The sequence below is a fragment of the Emydura macquarii genome, unplaced genomic scaffold, assembly GCF_026122565.2.
Source record: "Emydura macquarii macquarii isolate MOO-44397 ecotype Brisbane River unplaced genomic scaffold, CSIRO-AGI_Emac_v2 contig_480, whole genome shotgun sequence".
In the NCBI taxonomy this organism is placed as follows: Eukaryota; Metazoa; Chordata; order Testudines; family Chelidae; genus Emydura; species Emydura macquarii.
The window spans coordinates 2,418,490-2,440,106 of NW_027130617.1; the positions used below are offsets into that span (position 1 = coordinate 2,418,490).

General features: G+C 38.7%; 1 protein-coding gene across 1 annotated transcript in view; it reads right to left on the reverse strand.

Moving 5' to 3' along the window:
* Window positions 1–21,617, reverse strand: part of STXBP3 (syntaxin binding protein 3) — a 46,218-nt gene that overhangs the window by 5,528 nt on the left and 19,073 nt on the right. The window contains exons 6-15 of the mRNA XM_067538325.1: window positions 18,256–18,356; window positions 15,984–16,138; window positions 13,480–13,570; window positions 8,133–8,257; window positions 6,445–6,540; window positions 5,657–5,714; window positions 5,332–5,397; window positions 3,061–3,141; window positions 1,873–2,011; window positions 827–933 (exon numbers count right to left, since the gene is read on the reverse strand). Coding sequence (XP_067394426.1) covers window positions 827–933; window positions 1,873–2,011; window positions 3,061–3,141; window positions 5,332–5,397; window positions 5,657–5,714; window positions 6,445–6,540; window positions 8,133–8,257; window positions 13,480–13,570; window positions 15,984–16,138; window positions 18,256–18,356 — 1,019 coding nt within the window. The remainder of the gene's footprint in view (window positions 1–826; window positions 934–1,872; window positions 2,012–3,060; window positions 3,142–5,331; window positions 5,398–5,656; window positions 5,715–6,444; window positions 6,541–8,132; window positions 8,258–13,479; window positions 13,571–15,983; window positions 16,139–18,255; window positions 18,357–21,617) is intronic.

Genomic DNA, 21,617 nt, shown 5'->3' on the forward strand with positions numbered 1-21,617 from the left:
GAAATGTTAGATACTACTTTGAAAAGTAAACTGGTGTAAAACCAGTAAACTGTTTAAAAAGTTAGATATATTGCAAATTTTTGCAGTGAAAATTTCTCAAGAGTTCCTAGCAAAATAATTAACTGAGGCCTGAACCGGAGGCTGTGAACCAAAATCAGGCCATGTATTAAAGTAGATGCTTACAAGTACACTGTCTGATACATGACCTTTGCAAAGGTACTGCTAGTGTCGCTAAAACACAGGCACTCCTAGGAAGCAACAGATAGTGGGTGTGTGTGTGTGAACACATTCCAGATTATCAGTCCAGGTACATCCTGACATAATGCCAGATAAGAGAGTGACAAGAGATGAATAGGGAAGTTTTGCCCAAGACATCCGGAGCAAGGTACAGGAGGTAACAAGCAAGTGTCATAGAACACATAAGGTGGTACATAAAAGTTGTTTGTCTCAGTTTATAAATATTGGGGAACCTCACCGTAACCCTTTCTGCAGCTGAGGGGTCAGCAGAAATGCCCGCTGCTGACTGAGCCATTTTTTGCCACTGGGCACTCATGTGTTAGTGTATCCGTACCTCCTATGAGACACTAGTAATGTGCCTTGAGGATACTAAATCTGGCCAAGTGCTTGTGTCACCAAACCATTCCTGTGGTCTTCCTTTATAAGTAAAATCAAGGTTTGCTGAATTAGCAGGCTGAACTGTCAGTTATTGCTAATAATACTGGAACTTCAAGAAGAGAAGCACTGATCAGTTGAAACAGCTAAGTGGCCCCTGGACAACATTACCAGGGCAATAATATTCCAGCCTGCAGCACTTAACACCACTTACCGAGACCACAACAGGTATACCAAGGTATTTCCAATTTTTTATCATGTCGCTATCACTTTCTATCTGTACATTCTGGATCAGCTTGTCCAAATTTTCTTGTGTAGTTCCTTTTGCCATGAAGAAAAAACGAATAAGTTAGATTTTGAATTAATAAGTCCATCTGATATTTGAGGACAAAATTAGCTTTTGGTCCCAGGCATGCTAGGATTTTTGATAGAGAAATAGATCATAGTTTAATTAAGTCATAATAAATTCATCCTTTCAAATTTACCATAGTCTACTTCAGATACTGAAAATACTTGAAAATTCAAATTTCACATCATGCCAGTCTGAGAATATATTCATATCTTTATAAAAGTCACCATTTCCTTTACTCCAAGAGTAATTAGTACATTTCTGTAGAGCTCTGCATATCCGCAGATAAGGATATCCGCTGACCATTTTTGCAAATTGGATGCGGATACGAATTCTACATTTCTGGGCCCAGTACAGCATCTCTTGATAGTTCAGGGTTCCACTGGGAAAAATAATTCACTTTTGGGGGAACAAAGGTGGAAGGAAAGGCAAATCAAACCTCATTCGAAGCTTGACCATGTTACCAGTTGCTTAAGTTTCTGCTATTTAGTGCTTATGATTGAGAGCTCAGGACTGCATTTCCCTCTCTATTTCCTTTGTCACCACTTTTCCCCATCCACTCCATCTCCCAGGATGCACCTGACAGTAAGTGCAACCCCAAATCCTCCAAACTCTGAGCTGGGTAAGGAAAGGAGAATTCAAGCAAATAGCCCACGCCCCATGTACTGAAATACTGCTCATCTAATCTGTTGTAAAAATTTAATGTGCTTCTGCTGGATCACTTCAAGTCCTGTACGAGCAAGCTCTTCAAGAGGCATGTGAGGGAAAGGAGCTAATGTTATGGGCAGCATTTTCTTTTTAATCTTGCCATGACCTCGTATAATGTCTGGTCCATACCCAGTATTGGCCTCTGCACTAAAACCTAGTATTGAAATCTATAACCTATTGAAAAACAGAGGAACCTCTCATACCATTTGTGCTGAAGATATAAAGGAGGATAGCTCTTATTTTATCATAAGAATCATGGTTTTTGTTGAGTAGAACTGGAAGAAGGACTCTCATTGAGTCTTTCACTTTTTGGCCCTCTGCATCAGTTCCAAGAGCTAAATCCTAAGTTAAAAGCAAACAAAGTGAGCTTAGTGACCAATCATTAAAACAAATAGCATCAGTTTGTGGTTCTGAATTTAGTTCCGCCAAAATACTAGCGTTACCATTAATTTTTCTAACATTTCCATCATATCAATCAAGGTGGTAGACTTTCACTAATGATTCAATTCACACTCAACTTAAACTTAGGACCAAAGATCCTTTGTCTACACAACTAAAATAACTATGCCAAACTGTTATAGCTGTGCATTTTAGCTGTGGTATCAGAATTTGTATTTTTTTAAACCCTGTGGCAAAACCATTTTGACAGACCACGTTGGCCAGTCAAATCCTGTTAGAAAAACAGCTCTGCCAAAGACTTTCAGCTATAATTAAGCACAGCTGTTAGTAAGTTTCATCTGTACACACAGGGACTTAACAGCCCGAACATGAATATTTTCAAAACTGACAGGCTCTTACATTGTAAATATACTGTAAAAGTTTGGTTCAGATTTTGTTTAAAGTTGTATTACCAAGTTCCAGACCAAAGACTACTATAATGAAAGTTGCTTCTCATACCCATGTTATATTTTGCTACTGTAAGATAATATTTATGTTCATAATATTAAAAAAATAAGCTTAAGCACAACATTTTAAATATCATTTTGTACTTCATATGTTAGGTTAACAGTATTAGCTTGTTTATGGTAGTGCCCACAGGACACAAGCTGCTCTAAAGGGAGAGTATCAGCTCTGAGGAGCTCATAATCTAAGGAGAGACATAACTGGACAAGAAATTAGGGAAAAGGCAAAGACAAATTTGGATTTTTTATAATTTAAAAAATCAACTAGATTACCCATAGACCAAGATGGGTCTTTAACAGGGACTTAAATATTGACAAGACGAGAACCTTGGGGACCAAATCTTACAGTAAGACGACTGAGAGTAGACAATTAGAAAAAAAAAATCAACCATGAAAAAGACAGATACTGGTTTTGTAGCTTGTGTTATAAAAATGACTTTCTGCATAGTCTGCAAACATATTTTATTTACACTAATGACTTTCACATACCTGTTCAGTTTTGCACAGCTTTTCTATATTGGATTTAAACTTACTCATGCAGTCTTCTGCTATGTTAAGATGGACTACTTGCTGTAAGAGAACAAAACTTCTTTATTTCTTTGCAATACAGTTCATTTTTACTAATTACACAGCTATCTTTTGACTATCTAAGCTTAATTTTGTAAACACTTTGTGCTATCTGTTTTACCCCTCACTTAACAAGTGGTGGGTTTTTCAGTAAGGATCAAATTCCAAGTTTTCAGAGGCAGAAACGTTTTTGCAGGGTTTTTTTTTTTGGTTATTAAGACTATGAATGTGACAGCTGCAGGTTAAAGAAGTTAGTAATCTGTATGATTAGTAGCCATAGCCAAATATAACTTAGATCAGCGGTTCTCAACCAGTGGTACTTCGAAGAAGGCTGGGTGGTACGCGAGCCATACCCCGCCGCCACGAAACCCCACCGCCGCCGCAGCCGTACCCGAGTGGTACTTGGGGAAAAAAAGGTTGAGAACCGCTGACTTAGATGACCTCTCTTGGCACTAAAAGACAAAGCACAAATTGCTGTGTCCTGACAAGGTGTAGATCAGTCTCCAAGACATGAAATTTAGAAAGCCCAGTGTTCATATATTTCCATAACAGCCATCAGTCTGATTAAGGTGCAAGGAGGAGAAGATGATCAAAATTAATTTTGATCATCAACTCCTAGTTACAAGTCTACAATGAAATCACTGGAATCAAAGTTCCCATCCTTCTTCTCCCTTTAGTAGCTTCTTGTTTCTCAGAAAATGTCTATTAACAACCAACAGTAAAAGAAGAACCTTGTGTCCTCAGATTGGGAAGAATCGACTTATGATCTTGGCTTAGGATATGGGAATTAGTTGATGATTCTATATTTTGCTAGCTTCTAGTGACTGACTCGCCCTTCTTGACTAACCTCTTATATCCTTCCAGAAAAGCACAATGTGATTGATTATAAGATGATGCCATTCCATGAGGTTTTTTTTGTAAGGCTGCTTTATGATTATGAAAATTATGAAAATTCATTTATCTATCAAAACCAGTCTTTCCCAGTAATTTGAGTATTTTAATGTTGTGAGATTGTTATTAGGGAGGATTAAATTAATCTGGAGTATCTGAAATTCTAGCCCATTAGACTCTCTTTTCACAAATAACTAAGCTACACAATATGGTTTTCTAAATACCTTGGAATTAATGAAGTTTATAAAAATATAAGTTATGGCCCTGTATATTGCTGTTTTTCCACTAAAGGCATTACCAAAAATAAAAATGAAGATGGCACTTTAAAACAGGATTCTCTTTTAGGTGTTTGATTAGGTCATTTAACATGAGAATTTCAAGTTCTATCACCTGCTAGTCTCCATCTGCCACATCACTACTCTATTCCATGGAGTGAAAAACAAAAAAGGGCACCAGGAGAATGCCGTTCACAAAGATGTTTTGTTAGATGTCTAGGTACTATTATTCATATATACATACATACAAAAATACAGAGAGAGAGCGAGCACTCTCTCTCTCTCTCAACCAGCTTAAGCGATGAAGTGGTGACGTGCAACTGGCTAGAACCTGGTATCACTCAGGAGGCCACAGCATCCTACTAAGGGGAAATGTGTGCAAGAACAGTACATCTTTTTAAGTCTCTGTATTTCATTTCTACAATGCATGAAGATTCTTCAGTGGGTTTGTGATTGGCCACGCCTGGTAATTTATGATTACAGGTCAAGTGAGATCATGCTTTAGATATTTATTTTTGTAGATAGGTGATTCACTTCAGTTTTAATTGATGCGTCTTACACTACTTAACTTTAGAATCTTTACTAAGAAAAAAAAATACTATTGGGTAATGTTAAGTTTGACAATATACTAATTGTATATTGATCCTATTAATTTGAAATATTTCTTCCATTCATCACTGCAATATAAGAGAAAATAAAAGCCATACTGAAAAGCATTAACTGTTCAGACAGGTATCTGCAATCATAAGCAAAGTACATTGTTTACTTATCGATGCATCAAACTGAAGGATTAAACATTTCACATTGACAAAAATAAAGCCAACACACTTGTAAGTGGACTTACTCCTCATAAAATGTATTCACTCGGAACAAAAATATGAAGCACATAACATGAAAACTTGCATGACAAAAACTTAATATAAAAGTAACAGATTTTCCACCCTATGGTTCTTGTATTAAAATCATATCAAAATATAGCCTTTAAAACCAGAGATAAGCAGTGTAGCATATACAAAATGCTGCTTACCTTGGTAATTTGTTTACGGAAGTGGGGCATCTTTTTCATTAGCTGGGCCAGATTACTTAGTGATAACTGTGAAAACAGGACATACTTTAAACAGAACTGAAGTTTCACAAACAACAACTTTCACTTATTTCCCTTACTGCTGGAGGCTGGGATTTCCCAACACCACAGCTGATAAACCTGTATCCATGCCTCAAGTAGTTAAGAACCACTAATCAAATACAGAACTTTTAAATAAGCTTGTTGAAAAATACACTGGGTAGGCAATTAATAACTATTAGAAAAGAAATATTTAACAATAAGTCAGTAATAAGTAGCTACTACTTACTTTTCCTTCTGTTGCTTTTCTCTTTGATGCAACTTCTTTCAAAAGTTTTGGAATTTCCCTGTCAGAATAAGAAAAAGTAAAGGAATGCTTTACAATCAAACAAGTAGTTTATTATTTATAAATTAAATTCTTAAGTTAAAAATATGATACATCTCTTGAATTTACTGCTTTCTGGTTTCCAATTATCATAACTGGTTCTCAGTGAAAAATGAGGTTTTAAAAAATAGATCTCTTATTTAGATAATGTTTCCATACATTTCTAGGTAGAAGACTAAAGCTAAATATTCTCAGTGGGAATACCATAATGTTAAGGCAAACATTATGATATTCGATCCTGCAAAAATACTGATTTTGGATGGGATGAAATCTCTTCTTCATTTATGGCAAAGCTAAGTGCTCCTTAAATTCTAAATTCTCTCCTCAAAATTTAGATGAAGATGGTGAAGTCTCATCATCTTTGAAAGATAGAAATTTAAAATTAATTTCTACAAAGATTTCAATAAATATTGGTATATTATTTACATATATTTACATTTTCTGCCCTAACATCAGTTTTTGGACACTAGAATTTAATTTGTACAGCACTAAGTGGCCTGTAAATATAGACTATTGTCCCTTACTAGCTGGCCAAACCAGGTAATGTTATCCCCTTACAAACCTGTAATGTTTCTATAATTATTCTCTCTTTATACCTTTGTCAATTCTATTACTGTAGTATTTATTTTCTAATTAAATAATATCCCCAAAATGTATAAAGCATTATAAACATTAAGAACTTATTTACATACTCTAACACATCTGCAATATGTTTATGCCGAATTTTCACCCAGAGCTCATCCTCCTCCTCCAGAATTGCCTCCCTTTCCTTTCCATCTGTTTTATACCTACGGACAGGAAATCAGATTGTGAAATTAGATATTTCCAATATGTGCTTTACATAAAAGCAACTGAACACATATAATAAAAGTTAAGTTACTATTTTGAACATTGGCTAGTAATGCACAAACATTTTTTTTTTAAAAAGAAATGTGATTCTGAAACAATACGTACTATTTTAAGCATATTTTAGGCATAATGCACAAGGAAAGTTAAGGCTGATCTGAAGTCCTTAATAATTAAGGCAAAATGACATGAGATTTAAATTTTCTTATGAAATACCTGAGTTAAGGTTGGAAATCCATTTTAGCTGATCCTTTGAATATTCTGTAGGTTGTTGATTTAAAAAAAAAAACAACCAACAGATTTACATGGACTTTAATTTCCTGTAGGTTTTTGATTTTTCCCTTTTGAATTGAAGTTGTGTGCAAAGTCAAACACATTGGAGACCACAGAAAACAGACAGCATTAGAAGTCTATACACCTCTTGAGGTGCAGAAGGACTTCAGTGTATAACTCCATGTACAGCTCCAGAATAGACTTGTTTGGGACTAATTACTCCACATAAATTTACAGCTAATATACTTAGCATCACAGACTTCAATTATTAAGCAGTTTCCTGTGAACTGAAGGAATATGATGCAGCATATTAGGTATCTTAGCACACACAGTTTTCATTTATATTTGGATATAATTACAGAAACTCAAAAATAGTGGTTCAATAGAGATACAAGAGAAATGCAACTTTTTTTTTTTTTTTTTTAAATCAGATAGTGGCTCTACCTACTGGATAAAAATATACCCAGTAAGTTTGACTCACAAGAATATAAATTTAAATAAATGTTGCAAGTTTAGCATTATTTCTGAAACTTGTAAAATTCCCATACGATACATAGTTCTTAACAGATATTCAGATATCTGAAATGCATCCCATGAAGGTTGCCAGATAGCATGGTAGAAGCATGACGGCTTGTCTGTGACCAAAACAAACTTGGAAGCAGATTAATATCCTATAATGATGGAGACAGTCTTTTTATGGAAGAGATAGTATTTGAAGTAAATTAGATTTAAGACGCTGAGTTCATATCTGGATCTCAACTTCCATAAATATAACAAGTTCAGCTCCTGTAGTCACCAATTAAGATTTCAGATAGGTAGTAAATATAGGTACATCAGTTAGATGTCTGAATTTTTCTGATCACAAGATACACCAAAAATTGTTGCTGCTATGGACATGTTCCTCTCCTGCCATAGTTACCCTTAATTCTGTGACACACTCCCTCCCCACCGCCATCACCACCAAAATAGTTTTATTACCAAGGCAATCTTTGAAGGCCCACTCAGAAGCTTCAGTTAAGCAAGACAATGTAACCAATACCAATCAAGTTTTCAAAATCATCATCAAAAACATCTGACAAAGAGGACAGATGAAAAGTTTTTAAATAAACTGAAGCCATCTTTATACAGCATAAAGTAGCAAAAGAGCTGCAAAGGGAATTATTTGCTTACCTTTAATAGCTGTACAAATAAAGCAGATATCAAAGACAGTTTCTAAACTCAAGTGAGAATGAAGTGTTTAGATACAAAAAGTTATACTTGCTTGTATGTATCATTTTCAATTGGTAGCAGATCATATGCCATTGCTTGGAAGGTAAGTTCATGAAGTACGGTGGACACCGGGTCAAATCCACGATCAATTATTAACAACTGGGAGTGGGTTTTACCCTAAAAACATCAGAACAGCAAAACTTAAGATATACCTTACAAAGCTACAACACTCCAAATCTATTTGAAGCAATCAAGTTACATTCTAAGCCTTCTTGGAAAATGCGATAGCACCAAGCTGGTTTATTCTTTGATAGAGAGAAACATTTTTTATAATTCATAAACCCATTATAGTTAAGTTGCCATTAGCTATACTAAAGTGGCCCAACTACATATCAACCATGAATTAGGGAAGCTTTCTGTTTAAAGACAATATGCGTTCATAAAGGATGTTTTTTATGGATTGTGTCTTTAGGCACATTACAATCCTTTAATAAACTTTCACCTTAAAAGCAAAAATCCCCATTTAACTGGCCAAAGCAGAAAAAGTGTCTTAGGCCTGGTCTACATTAGACTGTTTTGTCAACCAGTCTGCTTTTTTGATAAAACAGTGCTGGTATACAAACTGCAATCATCCCCCAGCTGACAAAACTGCCCTGTTTTTTCAACAAAATAAAATCACCTCGATGAGAGGCGTAGAGCTTTTTTCAGCCATCTTAAAATCGAAGAAGTGTCAGTGTTGACATTGCTGTTGATTATGTTGTGGTAAATGGCCTCCGGAAGTGTTCCACAATGCCTATCCTGACTGCTCTGGCCATCAGTTTGAACTCTGCTGTTCTGCAGCCACCCGCCACTCCCCTCTTCAAGTCCTGGGAAGTTTTGAAATTTCCACTTCCTTCTTGGTCAACGTGGAGAGCTCACATCACATCTTCCCAGCTGACCATGGCGGCTCCATGCACCAAACACTCTCCCATTTGGAGCACACTGGAGCTGCTGGACTGATTAGCATTTGGGGAGAGTCAGATATGCAGTACCAGCTCTGCTCCAACCGAAGGACCTTTGATGCCTTTGGCCAAATTTCTCATGCCATGGCGTAGAAGGGCTATGATCGGGACATGCTGTAGTGCCAAGCAAAACATCTAGGAACTGCAGCAGAGATACCAGGAAGCCAGGGAAGCAAACCGTTGCTTTGGTGCAAAGCCAAAGAGCTGCTACTTCTATAAGGAGCTGGAAGCCATCCTCAGTGGCGACCTCACGTCCACCCCCAAGACACTCGTGGATACCTCCGCAGCCCCAGGGCCAGCAGACATCGGAATCAACCCCAAGGAAGAACTGATGAGAAGGTGGAGTTCGAGGGCAACTAGGAGCCGGGGACCGGTTTGTTTGATGAGGTTGGGAGTCAGGAGCTGTTGATCCCAGAAGGTTGCAGTCAGTACCAGACTTACAGCTCTGGCAAGTGTTTTTCTAAACTGATGCTGCTTGTGTATAGGAAGCATGGGGTCCTTTGCTTTGTTAAATCATACAGGTAGTTGAAGGGATAGAAATGCACAAGAGTAGCTGTGTTTATGTGGGCTTCCCATTCCCTTGCACAGCTAGGCAGTGTGACTGAGAAGCACGTTCATGCACACCGAGATCCCACATGCATCCTCCGGTGAGATCACTAGGAAACTTTCCTGGAGGTACTCGCCAATTCTCTGCCTTAGGTTCCTCAGGAGAGCGGCTCAGTTTCTTTCCCCATTGTAGGACACTTTCCCACGCCAATCTACAATCACTTGTACAGAGACCAAAGGGGGGCACAGGTGGCAGCATAGGGACCCGATTTGAAGCTGATCACATGGAGGAGATGCACCTAGCATCCCTGTTTACTCTCAGGAGTGAGATATCAACTTCTATGGCCCCTACCTGTGGAGAATGGTGGCACAACTTGAAATATTGTCCCTCTGTACCTGCATTTATGCCTCAAGCAACCACTGACCCAGAACCTCCACCCCAGTTAGATTGCCCATCTCCTGGAAAAATTCATCATACCCAGGCTGATCATGCAGCTGTGCTCTTCCCAGAGAACACTGAGAAAGAGGTGTTAACAGTAATGCATCTATCGTATTAGGGCATCCACAATAATACTTCTGTTCATTGTTTCTTGTACATCCACAGATGTGAACTTCACAGCTAGACCCCTACACCAGCAGAGCACCTCTGGTTGATAAGGAAGCGACCTCAGAAAAACAAGGAGGAGATGTTCCAGGAACTCCTCCAGTCCTCTGGAGGCGACCAAAAGAGAAAAAAAGAGCATGGAGACAATCAGTGTCCGAAACTCAGAAAATTGACAGACAGGAAAGGAAGGACAACCATGACTGTGTGATGGCAGGTCATGAGCGCATGATCAAGGCCATGGAGGAGCAGACAGACTGCTAAAGACAATCATGACAATGTAGACAAAGTTCATGCATGCTCGCCCATCTTGCAACCACTACAGAACTGCTTTCTGTGCACTCCCCCCTCCCTCACATTCCTCCCAAACTCCCAGTCCGTCTTGTTCCCCTTACACTCCACCCCCTTCAGACAACGACGAGAGTGACAGCTGGACTTTCACCCAGCTGTCATAGTTCACACTGCTTTCTCCCCTCCAGCCCTGTATGTTTTTTGTGCTGTGAACTTTTTTGCGTTTAATAAAGACAATCTGAGAGAACAAAAAGCACTATTTCTGTGCTGCATGCTGTACTTTCACCTGCCACAGATACACAGCTCAAGCTGGATAGCAGTCATGGAATGGCACCAGCACTGTTCACAAAAATACCTTATTGGCTCAGATTCTCAAAATAGGCCCTCAATGCCTCCCTGATCCGAATGGTCCCCCATTGTGCCCCTCTAATACCCCTAGCATCTGGCCGTTCATATGCAGATTCAAGATGATCTGCCTCTGCGGTCCACCCAGGGACAAACTTTTCACCCTTAGCGTCACATAAATTACAGAGAACACAGCAGGTGGCAATAACCTTGAGAATACTGTCCTCATTTAGGTCTAGCCTGCCATAAAGGCATCTCCAGCGAACTTTCAATATGGCAATGCACATTCAATAGTCATTCTGCACCTGCTCAGCCTGTTACTGAAGCATTTCTTGCTGCTATCCAGGTTGCCCATGTAAGGCTTCATGAGCCATGGCATTAATTAGTAGGCTGGGTCTCCCAGGATCACTATGGGCATCTCAACATCCCCCACTGGAATCTTTTGATCTGGAAAGAAAGTCCCTACTTACAGCTTCCTGTACAGGCCAATGTTCCTGAAGATACATGCATCATGCACTTTCCCTAACCAACCCACGCTAATGTCAGTGAAACACCCACGGTGAGTCACAAGCGCCTGCAGTACCATAGAGAAGTACCCCTTTCTATTGGTGTACTCCATCGCAAGATGATCCAGGGCCAAAATTGGGATGTGTGCACTATCTATTGCCCCACCACAGTTAGGGAATCCCATCGCCACGAAGCCATCCTGTATTTCACAAACATTGCCTCCAGTCAATTTGCAGCAGAATGTAGTTAATGGCCATGCACACTTGCGATTACACAACTCCAACGGCGGACTTCCCAACACCAAACTGATTAGCGACCGACCACTACCAGTCTGGATTTGCCAGCTTCCACACAGTGATCACCATGCGCTTCTCCACCAAGAGGGCAGGTCCATGAAGATAGTTTTGCACATTTTAAAGTTCTGCTGCCACTGCTTGTCATCCCAGACCTGCATAATGATGCAATCCCGCCAATCAGTGCTTGTTTCACATGACCAAAAGTGGCAGTGCACCGTGTGCAGATGCTCTGTGAATGTAAACAGTAATCCATTGCTGTTGGTTTGGATGGCACAAAGCAGGTCAGGTGCCTCGGATTCCTGTTCCGATTTTGAGCTCATGATACTGCGTGACCAGCCGTGATGTGTTCAGAACATTGACAGCAACAGTGGAGAGCAGTGCAGGATCCATCCTTTCAGATAGAGATGGTGGGCGCTCAGGAAGCAGGGGGCCATTGAAAAATGGCACGAAATACAGCCGGGAACACAATGAATGATGGGATGGAAATCAATGCATCATGGGACGTTGAGCCAGCACCCATGATGCACCGCGATCCTCTCTGCAGTTTCACAACTCCTAGTGGCAGAAGGTATCAAGTTGCACAGTGGGATAACTGCTCACAGTGCACTGCTCTCACTATTGATACTAGAGCACCAAGTGTGAATGCGCTTTGGTGACACGAGTGCTGTGTGGACAAGCTTAAATGCTGTAATTACAACAGTTTTGATCACTGATGTAATTACCATTAACAAAACTTTCTAGTGTAGGCAAGGCCTTAGGCTTAGCCTTAGTATGTCTTATGTAAGTAGAAAAGTATGTGTTATGCTTAGCCTTAACACCCAAAAACCATGGATATTATCTGAACATTAGACCAAAGAAGAGAACTTACAATTTTAAATGTGATAACCTGATCTAAATAACTTACAGTTTTGAATCCACATCAAGGAGTCAGTAGAAGCCCAGCATTATAAAAGCTCAGCACTTAAATCAAGTCAGAAGGTCAGCAAGACACAGGATCAAAGTGACTGAGCATTCAGAGTGGTACCAGAGGTTCCAGAAAATTCTTAATAAAAGAATCCACCAAGGTAAATTAACTGTCATGTTCAATGTCTGACTGGTTCCCAATCCTTTTATCAGAGGCTCTTCCTTCCCCACAACAGATTAGCAGACTGGAATTGGCCTCACTCCCAATTTTATATCCAATGAAGTTGCCACATTCTCCCCATTTCTGTTCATTTTCTCAGGTTCTTTGTCTTCCTCTCATTTCCTGATTTTTATTTTTTCTTATGTTTTTGTTTGCTCCAGTTTGTGCTCCCACTCTCTTGGTGGTTGTGCCCACCCCATTTCTCCAAACACTAGAAAAGGACTTCATGTTTGGGTTGGGCGGAGTATCTACTGGTGGCACAGAGGACTCAGTTGCATTTGTTCCTGAGGCTGAGCTGGGTGCCATGGAATCAGGGATGGTTGGGTCAGTGGGCTGCTACCTAAGCATTCAATCCTGTACATAAACTACCCCTATGACAAACTATTAGGGGTTACTGGGGGGAGGAGAAACAAAGGATGGTAGGCAGATGGGATCTCTCTGTGCATTATTACCAACATAGAGCACCAATTCTGGTTTTTTTGGATAAGAAACCTACTGCACAAGTTATCTTCCACTTTTCCACCCTCTCTTTAAAATTAAACAAAGGCAACAGAAAGGACAATCTGTTTTCTATATTTAGTTACCAAATATTTCTTTTTTTAAAAACAGCAGTCTGTCTCCTAACATCCTTTAACAATTTCCTTTGTTTACAAAAATAAAGCAAGCACTGGATGTCATTTTCACTTTACCTTTATTTGGCTTTTCTCATCAATTTTAAAGTAGTTTTCAAGCTTATTTTCAACTAGCTCTGCGAGTTTGCTGGCATTATCCAATGGCTTGCTAGAGGAAAAAAGGAAAATGTCTCAAATACTGTTTATTAAATTTCTGTTATAAGACATTTTAGTGGCAAAGTGTTCTACAATGTGACTACTTAGCTTCAAACATCTGTAGTTTCAGAACGCCTACTTAATTTTAAAACATTTCCAATACATTTTTGCCATACTGCAAATTTATAGTACTTTCCCTCAATTGTGACGTAAGACAGATACAAGAGCTTGAACCTAAACACACCTAAGCATGTGAATAACTTTATTCTTATTTTCTTATCAAAACCAAGTATCTGTATGATCAAGCCCTAAATCGTTACCTTGTACTCAAAACAAAGTGTACACAGGTTTTTCTTTAAAGAAATACATACAAGATCAAAATGGATAGCTAAAGTGGCAAGTCTTACCTACCTGTACAATACTCAATAAGAAGAGTAGAAGAACAATAACTGAATGGTCCTTCAGTTCTAGCTGCAGAAATACTTGAGTGAAAAATTTCAATTTTTCCCCCTATAATTCTAGGTGAAAAATTATTTGTGATTAGCCTAACTAAAAATCGGAATATTATATATATATATAGTGTATTTTTAGTTTAGATGCTATAAGATAAACCATAGGCAAACCAAACTAAAGGCGGTTTAACTATCAAAATCTTTTAGGAGTTTAACTTCAAAAAATGCTGCTTGTTGAAAATTTGTGTACAAACTTATGTGCCCATTACACATGCACAAAAGCCAACCAGGAAACTGATTCTACTTTTAATTTCCTATTTAAAAACACAAACTTGTTTAGTGCTGGATTCCTAGTGCATTGTAGTGAATGATAGCTTTTGAGATTGTATGCTGAAGTGGCAGAGAAATATAATAATCTGCATTTCTATTATGCCTTTCAGCAGACAAGATCACAGAAATATTAATGCATTTAGGCCCCAATTCAGAAAAGCATCCTAATTCAAAACACATGTGTTCAGACATATGCTTACAGTACTTTACTGAATAGGGATGCACTGAAACATGTGCTTAAATACTTTCTTGAATCAACCTAGAGATTGAAACACGTCTGTGAGTACAACGTTACCAATTTTAAAGCCAAGGAAGCGGACAGATAGAAAAGTTAAGACTAGTCTTAGGTTACAGAGCAAGTCTGTGGCAGATCCAGGAATAAAAGTCAGACGTTCTGGCTCTCTTTTCTCCAGAAAGAGTAAGTAGCTACTAAAGAGACAAGGTAGGTGAGGTAATATCTTTTATTGGAGCAACTTCTGTTGGAGAGAGAGAGAGAAGCTTTCAAACTTACAGAGTTCTTCTTCTGGTCTAAGCAACAGGCAGGCAGACAAGATGTTTTTGCTTAACCATTTTACCAGACAATGAAATACTATTTAAATAAATGACACTATTCCAAATGGTCTGGGCTTGTACTATAATAATTTCCCAGCACAACCACCAAATAACATTAGAACAAAAACAAAATGGATTTAAAATACCAGTGAGATTTGACATCCATAAAAAGCTCAAATATTCAATGTTAGAACTCAGATAATCTCCTCACTATGCCATCCTGGACACAGGGGAAAAAATGGAAACTTAAAGGGACAACTTTAATTTTTTTTAAAATAACAAATTTGAGTTTCTGGTATAATACCAGCCTTAAAGTCTGTTGGTGTTTAAATTTTCAAGTTTTAGTTCTTAAAGGTTTTTCTGCTCCCCTACAAATTTTTTAATCATCTTTTCAGCTAAGGAGAGTGGGCAAGCTTGAGAAATCAAATGTGCTCAGGCCTGCCTCTCCATTTCCACCCCATCAACAGTCTAAATCCTCCCCCATGAACTGCAAACGACTCCAGGAGAATGAAGTTGGGAGCTTTTGTGGACCCCCAAAGATCAATTGCTCCCTGCTCTGTGGAGGGGTTCAGAAAGCGAAGTTGACTCTTCACTCTCCTCCCCCTGCTTCTAAGCCACACAGGTCTCAGACCTCAGCTGTTTCCCTTCTCTTCTGGCTCCTGTTGCTTCCCAAATCCATGCAGGGATCGCAGAAAAGGCAGACATCCTCCTGGGCTCAAACTTAGTAACAGAAGTTCTGTTTCTGGATTACTGTTAAACACTCTCATGCAGGACTTCAGGCTTGCAAGTTTCCCCCCAGTGCAGTACATGAGAATGAAGTCATCCTAGCAAATGAGACACTAAGAGCAAATGACCAGCAATAAAACACGGAGAGACTATGTACAAAAAAAAGTTGTCAAATGCTCAAAGGAAACAAAGACATAATCCACACCAGACTTATTTTAATATGTGGACTCATACCAACTTATTTAATTATCGTTAAGGATTAAATATTTATTAAAAGCTATCAGAAGATGGAACACTGCAGTTTCTGAATAGCACTGCAAGTAGGAACTCATAACACTACAATAATTAAACAATTTTCTGCCCCACCTTTTATATCTTACTCCTGGGTTTTCATCTAAAGTTGCACATAATGTAACAATTTGTTCAGCCATTGATTCCATGATAGCATCTTTATCATTTGTCTTTTCCACAGTTGGACTGTAACAGCAGAAGAATGCATCTGGGACATCGAGAGTAAATACCTAAGTAAAGCATAGCCATGAAAGAGTTTAGCATTGTACATAGCTTTAGAACATCTGGTGTAAGACTATAACAGTCAAAGGGTTGAGGATCTTATTTTGTAACAAAAAATGCATGCATAAGAAAATACATATCTAAGCTAACATGGCCTAATGATACCATTTTGTTTTTACCTCAGTCATCTTTCCTTTTCTCTGTCCTCTTGAGCTCATCTTTGTTTCTTGTTCTCACTCTCCTTTCCTCTATTACTCTCCTCCATTTTCTCTTCTCACTTACAGACATTATTGTATATTTCAACCTGTTCACTACCTGTACAGATGGAGGAACCTGAGGCAGTCAGAACTAAATACCATCCAATGTCTGGCATGGAGCAATACAGTGCAATGCCAAAGTAATGATAAAAGTACACATTTAAACCTGCTTAGGCCCACAATTTGACATCTATTTAAGAAATTATAGTCTAGGATGGAAAAAAAAATCCTCATTCTAACGCACACACACTTTTAGAACTTCGGCAAAAGATCTTACTTTTTTTTGACACTATTAAAAGCCACTGACTGTTCCCCAGTTAAGCAAGTTGTTGCCAACGACTCTCACAATCTTTGAATCAATGGGCTCTCTCACCAACTTAAAATTGCCTCCATAGCTATGTAGCCAAATTCCTAATAGAAATTTCCTCTGCAGATAAAAGTGCAAAATGCTTATTTCCTTCTTGCAGTGCATGGCCACTCAAACCTGTCCCAGGATGAAGTCTGACTCAACCCAAACCTATCACCATGCAAACTCAGGTGAATGTCATCAGGAGAAGCATATCAGCCAGCCAGCAAAGCAAGCAAAAAATGCCTTTTAGTGCATATCTAGGATTCACAAAGGCTTCCTTGACCACAAGGCCTTAAAAAAGAAGCCACCAAAGGAAAAGGGATATGGGTTCCGCTTGCTTTCTACATTAGAAAACCAGTTATCAATTTATCAGTTTCTGATGGGGCTCAGTGGAGGACCAGGATAGTGAAATCCCACAACAGGCTGAAGCTTTCACAGTTGATTTTGGATGCAGATGTTTCAGCAAGCTACATTTTTTTTTTGTTTGTTAAAAGCAGTTTAATAAAAACAATCTCTGACAAACAGTTGTGATAAAAGCCCTTTGTGTAAGTCAACATTAGGAAGAAGATTCTCATTCCATTACTACAACCCCATGATTCACCCAATAAAAAGTAGTGAGAGGGTATGGAAAGGAGTCCTTCACTTAGGAAGCTTCTTTACCAGAAAATAATTGGAGACAGGAGCCTCTCCAACACTCATATACCAGATGGGGTACAAGAGTTTGTGACCCTAGCAGGGTGGCACATAATGGGGAAAGGGAAGATACACAGAAAACAGGGAAAAGTAACATGAAAAAGAGTAATCCTCAGACAATTCTACAACTTCCTACAGTGAAGCAAGGGTTTTTGGCCTTGTGGGCTTCCCTTTGTTGGCCAGTGTTGATTTAATACTTCATTTTTTCATATAGGATATGAAATGCATAAGTGACATATCTACTATTGCAGATAGTTTTCAGCCTCATTCATTGGTTGATTTCACGCTAACTGGTGATTATCCTCAACCTGTGTCTTCATATTACTAATCTTAAATGTATCATTTAACCATGTCTTTTTTTTGCTTTTAGAGTCCTAAATTGTCTAAATTGTGTGCTCTTGCTAAATTCTCATCTCTCAATGAGTAGTTGATTCTGGAGTCTTAACTAATCCTATCCATCAAGCTACCTAGTAACATATCAGGATAACAATATTGCAAAATAGTAAGTAGTGCAGTTTGGCATTGCTTAAAACAAGCCAGAACTCATTTGCTGTTCTGAATGACAAAAAGATTTGTATGTCAACTGAACCCAGTCATGCAATGAAGACAATTGCAAATAAGCTTTTGAGTTCAATAGCAATTTGTTTTCATCTTGCAAATACATTGGAAATAAACTAAAATGGTGGTGGGCTTTTGTGTACTATTTGTCATGATTTCTGAAAAATATATCTAAATAAAAAACAGCTACATTTCAGGATTATACACTTAGAAATATAAGATGAAGTAAAATTTCTGGAGTTATGCTAATATAAAGACTAAAAATTACCTGAGATTCATATGGAAAGAAGGAAACATTTATTTCTTTGCACCTTCTTATAGCCCTTGAGCAGGAGGACTTCAATTTATTAAAGAGACTGTCAGGGCAAACTGGGGGAAAAAATTGAAGATTATGAAGCCATTTTATAATTATTTCATCGAGTTAATTCATTCAAATTTAAGTTTGCAACATAAAAACCTCATTTATTTATAAATCTTGTTCTTTAAGAGTGAGATTTGTTTCAGTGAATTACCATGAGTCTGTGGTTCCAGCATGTGATCAGACAGGAACTCACCCAGCTAGAAAATTCTGAACTCTTAGAAACCAGAAACATGCCCATTGCTCAGTGCATCAGGTTGGCCTACAGAATTCCAGTGTCAGTTCCTTTCAAAAGAGAGGCTGAAACAAGAGTCAATTACTAATAATGAATAAAAATATTATAGAACCATCCCCCAAAAGAAAGATAGACTGTTTTAACCCATTAGGTTTGGGATCTCTTTTCAGAGAAGAGTTACAGGTACTTTTCTTTCCAGTGGATTCCAACTTTTGGACAGGGAAGCTTGAGGAAGATTTCTAACAAATTTAACATACACTGGATCAAACAGTAATGAGAAGAAAAACTAATGTACCACATCCTGAACACTGAAAACAGCAACAAAAGGGTTTTTGTGTATATTCTCTTTCTCCCCCATCATATGAGTAGCAAGGTACCTCCCCCCCAAAAAAAAAAAAAAATCTCCTTTTTGTAATAAAGAACCCCCCCCCCCCTCAAAAAAAATAATGGGCAAAATACATCCCCAAATAAAATATAAAACAGGTAAAAGTTTGGTTGCACTTATCTCAGAAATATATTCTGCAACACTGATAGGTTAAACTTGGATTCTTGCCTAGAACCTGAATTTAAAGCAATGATTGGTAAATATATCCAGAGAAGACCATGTGGGTGCTAAGCAAATTCCTTGAACAGAAGTAGAGCTGAGACAGAGCCAAAACTGTTTTTCCTCAAATTAAATAAATGGACAAACCTTTAAGTTGCAGGTCTGTAAACCTGTAACAGGGAGATATACTGTCAGACAGCCATTAAGAAATGGGTTCTCTTAGGACACCAGAACCTATTATGAGTGTCAAATGGAACAAAAAGTCAAGTGGATTTTAAGGGCTTTAGAGACTATTCCAGCTAAAACCTGAGACAAAGATCACCAGGTTTTGAAGTTTGTTCAGTTTTCCGGGTGGCTGTGACTTGAGAAGACCTTCCATTTTATAAAAAACCCTTCAAGTACTAAGCAGCTCTACATGGATGAAACGTGGATTATCAGGTAAGCCAATTTTGAAGCACCAGTGGATAGTAACCAAATAATCAGAGGCCAACAACAAATAAATTGCTTCATATAGGAAGACAAAGGCCTGAAGTTCACTAGATACCCAGATGCAAAAACAAAAACAAAAAAGGGAGATTAGAACCAATGCCCATCATTAAAATCCTGAATCCAGTCTTAATTGTATCTTGCTTTTTCCCTGGTTCCCTCAATAAGGCAAGAGAAGGAGTACTGTACAAAAGACCCAATGAAACCAACAACAGCTTTGGTTATTTGACCGCTGTCAGATTTGCTTCCCCTTTCTCCTCCCCGAGATTCCTTTCATCATTCAGTAGGCCCTCAACATTCTGATAAACCTCCACAGGAAGGCTGATGATAAACATTTACACCTGCAAATACTGGTGCCAGACACAGCCATTTTCATTGACTGTGTCACTAAAATGTATCACCAAACCAGATGTCTGCGTCCGTGCCCTATCAATGGTGGTGTTTCAATGTGAATTTCTCCTATACAAGAGACTAAGCAAAGAAGTAGAAGTTTTCTTCCATAGCTTTAACTTGACATAACTAATGAAAGTGAAGAAGCTGTGCTGCATGGCCTCTGATTGTACCTGTACAGAAGCGAACATCAAAGCAAAATCCTAAAACCCAGCATGGGAGCTAAATTCTGTTCTTTACTTTATACTAAAGCCTTTGAGACTTTCTGGATGAGCCAACCACAAGTCTTATCGAAGATCACAAGGGATCTGAGGCACTCATAAGACCTGATGACTCAGGGGGCTATCTGGGAACAGAACTTATACCCGAGTCAGTAACAGTCCTTATCCAAATGGCATAGTACATATACACATCCCTGATGTTGCACTGAACATCTTCTGAAGCAGCTGCTATATCTACCTCCCTCATTTTTGCAAGAGAAGTGGCAACTAAAGTGAGCAGCACAGCACCAAAGTGCATTGATGAATGATGTACTAATTACACTGCACAGATCCAAAGTTCAGTAAAGGCCCAGAAAATGGAGCTGAAGGGATGGAATCTTAAGACCACTGAGAAAAATCAGTGAAGCACCTCTGTGATAAGAGAGGTATTAAGTACTCCCAAAAGTACTTTAAAAGGCTCTGCCGTTTGTTGGCATATCTAGAAATTATGCCAAGAAATTAGGGCCAAAGCTTCAAGTGTGTCAAGAATGCAAACTACTAGCATGAAGAAGCACTGAAAGGAGAAGCACACAGAGAATGAAGCCCCAACAATTGTTGCTGCTGGTTTGGCGGTTGTTCTGAGACAGAGTAGTTTGCTAACGAAGCAAGCCAAAAATATGCTTTGGGCAAAGAATGACAAGGAATTGGGGGGGAAGAGAGAAGGACCCAAAATAAAACACACCAGTAAAAGATGCTGGAAATCAGTGGGAAATAGATATTGAAGCTATAAGTTGGAACCTTCACCACAAAATGCTGGCTGGTCCCACAGAACTCTCATCTACAGTCAGAAAGGAGCAGATCTTGGAATTTTGGAGGCACCATGAAGCACACACACAGAGAATATGGAACGTCCTCTGGGGGAGATTTCACCTGACAATGTGCTGGAAACACAGGCCCAACAACAGAAATTGGCTATATTAAGTATCTCTTTATAAAGTTTCTGTACTGTTCTCATTTTAACATTTTAAGATATTCTACCACAGCTCTACCACAACAGCATAACAGACACACACGCGTGCACACTAGAACATGACATCACAATTCATAAATCAAACAGCAGAATGAAGTTTAGCCTTCGGGAGAGGGGGGCAATGGGAAGGAGGGTTAGTTTAGTAATGGATTTGCATTAGAGCTCTTTTTAGATAGAGAGGCCTCTTGTAATCTGGCCTGTGTAACAGCAAGTGTGTAGCTGCACAGCTCCAAGAGTAGACTAGGGAACCAAACTGATGCAGCCAAAATTCAGTGTCTGCTTCCCATGGGGAACTAGAACATAAGAATGGCCATATTTGGTCTGCCAGATACTTCAGAGGGAATGAACAGAACAGGGTAATTAGCAAGTGATCCACCACTGTCATCC